The sequence below is a fragment of the Capra hircus genome, chromosome 18 (assembly GCF_001704415.2).
Source record: "Capra hircus breed San Clemente chromosome 18, ASM170441v1, whole genome shotgun sequence".
NCBI lineage: Eukaryota > Metazoa > Chordata > Mammalia > Artiodactyla > Bovidae > Capra > Capra hircus.
Genome location: NC_030825.1, coordinates 9,710,787 through 9,722,902, shown reverse-complemented (window position 1 = coordinate 9,722,902; position 12,116 = coordinate 9,710,787). Strand labels below are relative to the sequence as shown.

At 51.5% G+C, this 12,116-nt stretch overlaps 1 protein-coding gene across 1 annotated transcript in view; it reads right to left on the bottom strand.

The window, feature by feature from the left end:
- Positions 1 to 12,116, bottom strand: part of PLCG2 (phospholipase C gamma 2) — a 157,704-nt gene that overhangs the window by 76,469 nt on the left and 69,119 nt on the right. The window contains exons 6-7 of the mRNA XM_018061765.1: positions 5,576 to 5,660; positions 3,512 to 3,595 (exon numbers count right to left, since the gene is read on the bottom strand). Coding sequence (XP_017917254.1) covers positions 3,512 to 3,595; positions 5,576 to 5,660 — 169 coding nt within the window. The remainder of the gene's footprint in view (positions 1 to 3,511; positions 3,596 to 5,575; positions 5,661 to 12,116) is intronic.

Genomic DNA, 12,116 nt, shown 5'->3' with positions numbered 1-12,116 from the left:
TAACTATCTATAGAGCCTGGGGCTTTGTTAATCAAATGCCAAGTCACTGAATTGAAACACGCAGTGGCCAGACGGGACAGCTATACCTGCCAATGAGAGAGAGAAGAGGCTGTTGGCCCAAAAAGTCTTAGGTACCAGGGAGGTGACCCTGGGCCCTAAATCAGTAAAGAGGGCTGCATCGGGGTAGGGGGCAGGGCTGGGACAAACCAGAAAGCATTCTTCCCTCCACTCACAGGTCGCCAAATATAGCCAGAATGTGATATTTTTTTCCCAAGAGAAGCAAAAAATCTGGATCTTAATGAGAAACCTTCCAAGTTTTAAATACAGGCAATTCATTTAAAAACATTTAGTTTATGGCCATACCACCCTGAACACCCCTGACTGAGAAATCTTCCAAGTTTTAAATACAGGCAATTCATTTAAAAAACATTTAGTTTATGGCCATACCACCCTGAACACCCCTGACTGCATCTGATCTCAGAAGCTAAGCAGAGTCGGGCCTGGTTAGTACTGGGATGGAAAAAACATTTAAACCACTAGGCTAAGTACCAACCGAATGCCAGCTGAACGTGGTATTCTGGCCACCAGGGGTAACCTCTGATAGGTACAGACATTTCCCCCAAAAAACTGGCCATCTAGGACTCATGGACTATGCAGAAATTTGACTTAAATTTCTCTCTCCCTTCTCCCTCTCAAACATACAAACATTCGCTTTAAAAAGAACCACAGTGAAAAGTTCTCTTGTGCGGAATTTGATCATGGTGGAGACTATCAGTGGGTAACCTGTACTAGCAGGTATGACAGCTTTTATGCAAAACGTATTCCTAAGCGTCGCCTGCCCTCCATCTGATGAGACAGCAGCTTGAAATGTCACGGCAAATGATAAGCACTGGTTTTTTTGCAACTGCTTATCTTGAGTGAATCAATTTTTTCTCAGTCCTCGTCAACCGCCTAAGACAGCAACTGTCATTATTCTGGACTTCGTTTATACACTATTATCACAACATTTTCATTGCTCTCAAGAACTGATTCTAAATGAAAGTTGAAGATTTAAATCTAAAAAGTGTTTCGATCAGCTTTTGGGCAGCAGAATTGTCTTAGTTAAGGTTCCACACAAAAAAGAAGAGGGGGTTGGACAGTTTAAAAAGCTGTATAACCGACGACCTGATTTAATACTTTCATTTTATAGAGGAGGTTGAGTGATGGAGCAAGACGGCGTTCCCCCAAACCAGCTGGGGGCTGGAATTTAACTCTTTCCACTCCCAAAGCCTACCATTTCTTTCTACTCCACTTGGCAAACCAAGCACTAATTATTACCTGGGTAAAAACGTGAACACTGCAACTCAGTCTTTTACTCCATACAACCATGTATTTTTCCCCAATCTAGGCAGACAAGAAATGCTCCTCCCATTTCTCTGCCTCGGATGCGTCCGAAGTCCCACAGCCAGTGGTCACCTATCAAGAGGTGTGGCCCTGCGGCCAGTCTGAAGGAAGAAGGCGACTGAAAACTGTCTCTCGTGCTCATCGCTTTAAAACGTCTGCACTCCTGACCTCCAAACCCTCGTTCAGTCTTCCCCAGAGCCCGGCAGGGTAAGACTCGTCACCCCCACTGCACGGATGGGAAGACGGAGGCCGGGAGGGGTCAGTGGCTGGCCCAAGATCACACAGAGTCCTACCCATTCTCTGCTCCGGACCCACCTCGGCCGCCTGCAGAGCCCTGTCCCAACAGCAGCGGCACCAGCAGGCACAGCGCTCCATGCACGGCACCCAGCGCCTCCCTTTTTATGCCTTACGCTTTAATGGGACATTTTTTTTTTCATTGCAAAAGTAGCATGTTACTTAGAACAAGCTGAAGAAAACTGAGGGATGCAAAGAAAAATTTAATTATCTCGCCAGTACATCTTCCCAAATCCCTCCAGGACATGCAGAAAATCAACATTAAATGTGAGGTGTGTGCACTCTCCTCCTTGTTCATAAAAACACATGCAAACGTATACAGGAGGATTACTGTTTGTTACCAAAAAGTCAGACCTAGCTCCTCCTTTCTGCTGCTGGTTTTCCTCACAAAATACCATCAACAGCCCTCCAGAAGGACAGAAACCCAATGAACTCAGGCTTCTTAATCAGCTGCGGTGTCCCATAGTATGGCTGGACCATAACTTACCCGCTATCACTCTCCTGAGAGGCATTCAGACGGCTCCCAGGTATTTGGCCAGCATAAGCAATGCTGCAATAAGCAGCCTGGTAATACATTCCTAGGCCTCAGTGCTTTCATTTCTCTAAAACAGAGCCCCCAGATGCCACTGTCAGGTCAAAATGCATGCACGTCCTAATTTTAAAATAGCATATTATCGTAATCGAAAACCATTCTCATTATAGGAACAAAGCTGTAGAGAGAACAACACACACACACATAATCCCTCCACCCAGAGGTAGCTAACTATTAATACTTTGGTAAATTTCCTTCCAGAACAAGTTGACACAGTAGAGTTAGCTGAACCTTTTTACTTTAATAGTCTCAGACTAAATTCCAATCAGACCGACAGGCACTCACATTCCCACCAAGAAGGTAGGAGACAGTCATTTCCCCACCCTGTCCCCTCAGCTCTGTCCTATTCGAGACCTTTGCCCATCTAACAGATGAAAATAGGACATCACTGTCACTCCCACTGTATACTTCCTGGACGAGAAGGGAGACCGAACGCTTCTCATGGGTCTCTTAGGAACAGGCCAGACTTTGAAACCCAGCGGAAACAGAAGCATCGTTTGATGGTTTGCTTAGGAATCGTCTTACCCGTAAAGATGGCCGACAGGCACAAGAAAAGAAGCTCCCCATCACAAATCATCAGGGAAATGTCAAGCAAAAGCACAATGAGGTGCCACCTCAAACTTGTCAGAATGGCCATCATCAAAGAGAACATGAGTAACAAACGCTGGCGAGGACGTGGAGAAGAGGAACCCCTCAGATACTGTCGGTGGGAATATAAGCCGATGCAGCCACTGTGGAGGTTTCTCAAAAAACTAACCACAGAGCCACCATATGACCCAGCACAGCCACTCCTGGGTATATATATCCAGAAGGAGCAACCGCGCTAATTAAGAGAGGTGCGGGAACCCAAAGTTCACAGCAGCATTATTAATAACTGGCAAGATACAGAAGCAATGTAAAAGTCCATCAGCTGATGTACGGATAAAGATGTCACACACACACACACACACACACAGGAATACTACTACATTGCATAATTCCTTTGAAATACGGCCATATCCAACATGGATGAACTTAGAGAGTATCATGGTAAGTAAAATAAGTCAGAGAAAGACAAACACTGTATGACATCGTTCACACGTGGAATCTAAATAACTGTAAATGCAGTATAACCTTTAAAAAGTGTGTACCTGTAATTTATAAAACATTATACATCACTAGACTTCAATTTTAAAAAGTAAGGTCAAACAAGACTATCAAAACCTTCCAAAAAATGAATGGGGAAGAAAAGAATCATCTTACCGATTTTTGCTGTTCAAACATAAGTTTTTTATAGAAGAGATGGAACTGTTCAAAGCTGAGTTCATCTTTGTGCGCGCCTATTTCCTGTAAAAATTTAAAAAAAAAAATGACCACACAATTTTTTGTGTCTGCCACAAGAATGCCTCCTCCCTGTTCACAGAAATAGCCAGCTGTGCTACAACACTGGCTGAAAGCAAACTTGCATTCCTCTGAACCCAACCTCTCTGCTTGGAGAACATACCCACCAGGGACCCCAGGTAAGATCCTTCAACTCCCCGAAAGGGAAGGGTCTCAGCCAGAATTCCAACAGGCATAATGCGGAACCCCTCCTTTTGGGGCAGGAGACACTTTCAAATCTAGACGTACTTATAGGGTATGTACACACAGGTCATTTTTAAAGCACAGCTTCCCAGGTGGCTCAGCTGGTAAAGAATCTGCCTGCAATGCAAGAGACCCAGGTTTGACCCCTGGGCAGGAAAGACCCCCTGGAGAAGGGAACAGCAACCCACTCCAGCATTCTTGCCTGGAGAATTCCATGGACAGAGGAGCCTGGCAGACTACAGTCCATGGGGTCGCAAAGAGTCGGACATGACTGAGTGACTTTCACTGTACTTTAAGAAAAAGTACCGAGCCTTTAGAGTTAATAGAGCTCAACTCCAGTCAAGGCTTGTCCCCTGAATTGCTTCATGGCTTCCCCGGAAGCTCAGTTGGTAAAGAATCTGCCTGCAATGCAGGACACCCTGGTTCAATTCCTGGGTCGGGAAGATCTGCTGGAGAAGGAATAGGCTACTTATTCCAGTATTCTTGGGCTTCCATCATGGCTCAGCTGATAAAGAATCCACCAGCAATGTGGGAGACCTGGGTTCAATCCCTGGGTTGGGAAGATCCCCTGGAGAAGGGAAAGGCTACCCGCACCAGTATTCTGGTCTAGAGAATCCCAAGGACTGTATAGTCCATGGGGTCACAAGCAGTTGGACACGACTGAGCAACTTTCGCTTCACTTTGTCCCAATTCGCTTAGCTCCATCAAACTCCCAGCTTCCTCCTCTGTAAAATGGGAGAACCGCCACTACCCCGCTAGGACTTCCCTGAAACCAAACCAGGTAACATTCACGTAGCACCTGCTTGGTTAAGGCATGATAAGGGACAAAATCCCAATTACGGGGTGGCCAGTGGTAAATGCTTCTCCCATCTCTCTTCTCTCAATCCCCACCCTTCTCTGGTTTTGCTGTCTTGGACGAGTTGAAATGATGGGGGTGGGCCAAAAGATGGCCAGATACGCCATAAAATGGGTTAACTCTTCTGGGAACTCATGGGTACAAAATGAATGAGCTTTTCGAAGCTGAGGAATCCTGCGGCACGGTCCCGAGAGCCTCCAAGTGGGACTATTGGGATGGAGTCCTGCTGGGGTCCTTGACAAGAGTCCGGACCTCTGTGAAGGCCAGAAAGGATGCCCAGGGTCATCTCCACCCTACACCCTTCAGAAGAGCCCCACCCGACCTACACTATCCCCTCACTCATGGAACAACCTGCCCCAGATCTACCAACAGCTTAGCTACACAGGAGCAGAAGTGAAATGATGGCGGAAGGAGGGATGGAAGGAAGGGTGGGTGGGTGGAGGGTGGGCTGGGAAGCGGGGGGAAGGGCAGAGAAGAGCCAACTCCAACAGCTCCACTGTCAGGGCTTGCATACAAAATGCCACCTCCCTGGCAACCTACATAAGGAATCGTTCATAATACTTTCCAAATGAAACACATGTGTTCATATTATTAAAAGAAAAACAGGCTGTGGGTTGGTGAGGGAAAGGGAAAGTTAGACTGATGGAAAAATCCTGAGCCAAGCAGCTCGGTAAACATGGTCTTCCTGGATGACATCCTCTGTCGGGATGGAGAACGCGGGCCTAAGATCCTCACACGATGCCTCGGTCGGGACTAAGACGGCCGAGTCTGGAGGCGGAGGGCTTGCCTGAGCACGCATGCAACAGCGCTTCAAGGCGCGCGGTGGCTTCGTGGAGGCACGCATAACCCCGGTTCACAAAATCGCCAGGCTGAGCCGCGAAACTTACCAGGAACTTATCTTTCAGGAACTTGGCACTGCTCACTTTGAAGTTGACCAGGGGCAAGATGGTCTTCAACTCCCGGAGGCTGATGCTGCAAAAGAGGGGAACCCCAGTGTTCCGTCAGCCTCAAGGGGTTTCAACAGTGGAAGGCCTGGCTACTCCCACCAGCGCCCACCTCAACAAGAAGACCTGCCACCAGCTCTGAGTGACTGGGGACAGAGAGCCTGAGGTCAGGGTGGGGGTGACACCCCGTGTGCGAGGATGGTCCCCGTCGTCAGGGGAGTGGCCGTGGATGCGGGTCACGGAGGAGATGCACAGAGCGGGCAGAGACATTGCAGATGACCTTGGTAGACAGGCAATGTCACTGGGGTTCAAACCAAGAGGAGGTCACTGAAGGCCAGAGATGAGGAAGGGAAAGAGGCAACCTTATCTGAACACCTACTATGTGCCAGGCTGCCCTGGGTACCTCCAAGCAATGATGTCACCTTGCCCCTCAGTACACTCGACCCTCAGGATTCAGAAGGCAATGAGGGCGGGGCCGGAACACTCACGATCGGAGCTGCTCTAAAGACCTTAGAAGGCAGATAGCGTTATCACCATTATCACAAGTCCATCCTAAAGGAAATCAACCCTGAACATTCACTGGAAGGACTGATGCTGAAGCTCCAACACCTTGGCCACCTGACGCAAAGAGCTGACTCACTGGAAAAGACCCTGATGCTGGGAAAGATTGAAGGCAAGACAAGGAAGGGGGCAACAGAGGATGAGATGGTTGGATGGCATCACCGACTCGATGGACATGAGTTTGAGCAAGCTCCGGAAGACAGTGAAGGGCTGGGAAGCCTGGCGTGCTGCTGTCTGTGGGGCTGCAAAGAGTCAGACGTGACTTGAGAGACTGAACAAGAACAACCGTTATTACTCTGCACTCCAGGTGAAGAAACTGGGGCTCAGGAAGGTTCGGTGCTGCATGAGGGAGGTAAGACTGCAGAGGAGCTGGCCTCTGGGTCTGCCTGTAAGCGCTGCATTTAACTGTCTCTCAGGGAATGGCAGGAACAGAGGCGGGGGAGGAGGTGGTCGAGGGCACGCGTTCCAGACCCTTGTGGCTGCAGAGCCGAGGGCCCAGCAGAGCAAGCAAGGGTAGTCCTGGGGAGCCTCTGGCTGTGGCCAAAGAAAAGTGTGCCACGTTCTCAGAGACGTCAGACCAGACAGGGGCTGTGCATGGCCAGGAAGGAAGTCTGCCCAGGCTGTGGGCAGACAGCAGCCCCGCTACCCCCGCCCCGTCTACTCACCCAGAAGGAAGAGGCATGTCCCAGCCAGCAGCCGCCCCGGGAGACGGCCAGGCAGCCTCCTGGCCACCTCGTGGCCCCACCCCCGGCATCCCTGCCTCTCATCTAACGGCCTCCCTGACGCCAGAGACCATCACGTGCCCGGTGCCCCCCTATGCCCTCTACTCCCGGGGCTGGCACCCAGAGCTTCCCCCCGAGAGATGGCAAGAGCCACACAAAGTCCCCAGTGGGCCAGGCGGGGCTGGCCGGGCAGAGGAGTGAGCAGACTGGCTGAGACCCCTTTCCCACCCTGCCCTGGGATGTCCATGAAGAGCCTGCCGGACTAGGGTGAAGGGAGAAGAGATGGGGGCAGGGCTGGTGCTGCAAAACGAGGCAGGGTGAGGGTCTGGCCAAGACGGTGGCCCCAGGGGCTCATCCAGGACCAGGGAAGAGGACACAGTCCCCTGCGGAACCCAAGACTTCCAGGCAGAAACAGGGCCAAGAGAGCCTCCCATAAACAGGAATGGAGAGGCTGGGGAGCCGGGAGTCAGGGCAGCTGCCGGGGGGCCAGCGGAGCAAACACAGCCTCCAGGGTCGTGAGAATCTGAGCACTGGGACATCTGAGCCCACCTGCTCCAATGGGCCCCCTCAGAGCAGAACAGGTGAGCCTCCAGGGAAAGGTGGGACCCGAAGAGCTCCTTGGGGCTCCCATGCAGGAACCTCCCCTCCCGTCCTGGGCGTGTGATCAGGCCCCACTTGACCCCCAGCCAGGACTGGCACTCGGATTCTCAGCCACTGGAGGGCAGGAAGCTAGCAGCTCCCAACTTCACCCTTCTCCCCACCCAGGACTTGTCTTCTAAGAAAGGGAGGGCCTCAGCCACCGTCACGCCCTGCCCTCTGGCCTCCATTCGGGGCAGTTCTGCAGGGCCATCCTGGAGCTCCACCAGGGGCCAGCTGAGGCTGTGGTTGTGACGGCATCTGAGCCCAACAATTCCCAGCCTTCACTTCCATAGGTGAGGGTCCCCTACACATTCCACAAGCTTCCTGCACACAAACCCACATCTCAGGTTCTGTCTCCTGCAGGCTCGGCCTGTGAAGCGGGCTAGGAACTGGGGCGACTCCTTTGGGGAGAGATGGCAAAAACGATTCCTTGCCCTAGAGGCGATAAACAATCAGGGCCCCCCCTCTCGTCAGGCTGGCCTGGCCCCAGATCCCACCACACTGCACCCCGGGGGTTGATGGCCCCAGACAACTTGCCTGCCACCCTGAGGCTGATTACCAACAGGCCCACCATCCCTGGTTTATCGTAACCATGGTGGCTCAGACAGCAAAGAGTCTGCCTGCCATGCAGGAGACCCGGTCTGGGTCCCCGGGTCAGGAAGATCCCTGGAGAAGGAAACGGCAACCCACTCCAGAATTCTCGCCTGGAGAATCCCATGGACTGAGGAGCCTGGCGGGCGACAGTCTGTGGGACCGCAAGAGTGGGACATGACTGAGCGAATAAACCACCTCCACACCCACCACCGCAAGCAGGCACTGGCCAAGCACTTTTCACATACTAACCCACTGAATCCTCACACCAGTCCCAGGAGGTAAGAACTAGGATCTCTTTTACAAATTAGGAAACTAAGGCACAAGGAAATTGAGCAATTTACCCAAACTCATCAACCAGTAAGTGTGAAGAGCTGAGATTCAAACCTCAGTGCTGCCCAACAGAATGTTCTACAGTGTTGCAAATGTTCTAGATCAGAGCTGTCCAAGGCTACTAGGGCGACCAAGGAATTGAATTTTTTTTTAAATTTTATTTAATTGTAATTAATTTAGATTTAAATAGTGACATGTGGACAGTGCAGCTCTAGAAGCCTGCTCCTCTAAGTAGGGTCCCTAAGTAGCGTCAGCTGGGAATCTGCTGGAAATGAACTTCTGTGATCCCCACCCAGACAGAGAAATCTGTGATCCCCACCCTGCTGTGGGGCAGGCAGAGCCCCCTCCAGGCTGTCCATAGTGCTGGAGCCAGGACTGCTGACCACAGGGAACCTATTTGCCTTTCTGTTGAAGACAGAACCGGACTACACACCTGTGAGCCTGCCCCTTCCCCATCCCGAAGGCCCGGGTGAGCAAGAACAGGAAGTGCAGGCATAGGCTCAAGCTTATGCAAAGTCAGGGTTACAGGCCAAGGGGCAAGGGCAAGGTGGGAAAGAAACCACAACCCTGAGGGCTGCTGGCCCCACCAGAGGACCCGCCCATGAGCCCCACCCTGAGGAATACAATTCCAGTGGCTGTCCCAGAAGGTCCAGGGGCTTTCTCAAGGGGTATTTTGACAGGAGAAGTTTTTACCTAAAGCACTGACCTTAGAAACCTAATTCCCAGATAAGGCAACTAAACTCCACAGATTCAAAAAGAGGGGGTTTCTAGAAATCTGGCCAGGATGAATGTTAAAACATTCGTCTTTGACCCAATCTCCCCAGGCCTGGAGATGTCATAAGGAAAGCTTCCAAAGGGGGAACGATCTAGTTTTCCGATGTTACATGCAGGAATGAAAAGGGAGGGCCTTTCATTTCATCTGACCAACCAGCCAGATCCCTGACCTCAAGGAGCCCCTTCAACGTGAACAGCAGCAACGAGGACAAAATTCTAAGAAAGCAGATGGGACCGTGGAGCCTGGCACTAAGGCCAGAATCCCACAGTGAGCCCAGACGTGCAGCTCTTGAGGGGCACTTCCTACCCCCTAGTACGTCCACTTTGAAACACAAGACACAAACCAAAAGACAAACAAAAGGCAACTTTTCAAGCGAGATATCAAGTCCCATTGGTTGAATTATAATGTAGGCATTGATACCAGTCTCAAGAGTTACAAGGAAATGAAAACATGTTTATAATTTAAGGGGAGGTGAAAAAAGTTTGCCCCCCTTTCACACGGGTTGGACTTAGTGACTGATTCCCAGAAAATAGAGTGGGGATGAGTGGGGGGCAGGTAAGGGGGACAGGGGTCATTACAAAGGAGAGATCTGGAAGACAGCACTTTGGCCAGATGGTCAAGACTTCCATCACCCTCGACAGACCACGGGAGAGCAGATGCCCAAGAGAAAGACCTTCACCTCCACGATGTTCACCTCCATGCCTGCTTCCCAAACACAGCCTCAGGTTCCCCTTAACTCCAGTCTACCCATGAGGAAAATGCCAGATCGCCACAAACGGAAGGGCATGCTACAGAATGCCCAAGGCCTACTCCTCCATACTGTCAAGGTCGGGACGTCTCCAGTGGTCCAGGGGCCGAGACGCCACACTCGAAATGCAGGGGGCCTGGGCTGGATCCCTGGTTGGGGACCTAGATCCCACATGCTGCAACTAAACGAAAAATAAAAAGATTCTGCACACAGCAATGAAGATCATGTTATGTGCAGATCGTGGAATATCATTCAGCCTTAAAAAGGAAGGGAGTTCTGACACCTGCTACAGTGACATACCTGATCCACAAAGACATCACACTGAGCAAAATAAGCCACTCACAAACGCAGCATCCTTCCACGCACAGGTGGCGCCTGAAGGAGGCAAATTCACAGAGACGGAAGGAAGAATAGAGGTTACCAGCAGCTGCAGGGGGAAATGGGGTAATGGTTTGATGGGTTTCAGGTCTGCAAGATGAGCAGAGCTCTGGAGACAGACGTTGATGGCAGCATGCCAACGTAAATGCACATAAATGTACCCTGAAAACGGTAAGTTTTATGTTACATAGTTCATCACAATGAATGAGTAATTTTCAGTCATAGGAAGTCACGGCAGGAAGAGATTTCTGCCTTTGACCAGCTTAGTGATCAATAAGCCACGGCTGACTGGCTCGGTTGCTCTGTTCAAATGACACCCTCTCGTGGCCTCAGCATCCTCATCAAATCCTCAGCATCCCAGGGGATGCCTAGCTGCTCAGTCTCCCAGCATTCGTTCCATAACCTCTCCCCAACTTACTAAGTCCAGAGGGTGCTCAGAGGGGCGGCTGCCGCAAAGCCACTTCTCAACAAACGCCAGCTGCTGCCATCTGGCCCCTCAAAATGTTGAAAGTGAAACACACGTTCAGGCCAAGGAAAACCTGGGAGCGGGCACTGCCGAGCCAGCCCTCCCCGCCCAGAGGACGCTTCGCCCCGCTGCTGCGCCTTTGTTTTCCTCCAGGAGACGCGATTAACGTGGGCGACAGGAAAGGAGGGGAAACTGGCAGGAGTCGAGCCCTTTCGTGGGCTCCTTGAGCAAAGCTCCTTTGGCAAAGCTCCCTCAGGGCCTCCCAGAGCCACGTGGAAGGTGGGATTTCCCACGTGTCAGCAGAGGAGCAGGGCTCAGCCCACAGGGAGGGAGGGAAGGGTGCTGGGGTCGGGCAGGGGCAGGGAACAGGGAACAAGGCATCGAGGCCAGAGTCAGACTCGCTCCCTGCCGAAGGTTCTGAAAAGCACTTCTCAATGAAGGACTTGCAAGAATCGTTCCGAGCAGAGAAAGCCGGGCTTCCGTTTCTTGACAACACAAGATGGAGAGCAGACTCTGGAACCAAACCGATGACGCCGTGTACCCCACCTCATGGAGACAGGGCCCTGGCGGGCTCCCTCCACCCGCTCTGTGCCAACCTCAGCTCTGAATCACCGGGCAGCCAGAGAAGGGAAATGGTCATGGGAGGCTCCACCCTGAGGCTGAACGAGCCCAGTGTGTACAAAGGCCCCCTCGTTTGATCCGCCTCTGAAACACCAGGCCCAAGCCCAGGGTGGACCACAGAGGATGCTGGCAGGAGAGGAGGAGGAGGAGGAGGAGGGGGAGGGAGGGAAGGAGGGAAAGGCAGATGGAAAGACACAGGGAGATGCTGGCTGACCTAACAGCATCAGTTAACTCTCCACGCTTCCTGTCTTCCTGGTTATACGTTTGCAAATCACCCCTCGGGGCATGCATACAACAGACCACTTGAAATTGACAAGTGATGGGTGACACTGGCATCGCACCAAAATGCCCTAAAGATGGAAAGACGTTCAGGAACAAGCTGGGTAGGGACTTCCCTGGTGGTCCAGGGGTTAAAACTGCACTTTCAATGTTGGGGGCATGGGTTCAATCACTGGTGGGGAATTAGCTCCCACGCGCTGTGCAGTACACGAGGGGAGCATTGCAGAGGTTACTTGTTGCCTCGTGTATGAAGCTGACGTCTCTTAATGGAGAATGGAAGGAACGACATTTAAAAATGCTGAAAGAGGTCTGATGTGAGGCTAAAGTGATACAGTGACTGTCAAGTGCTGAGGATGGTGCCTGCCATGCCA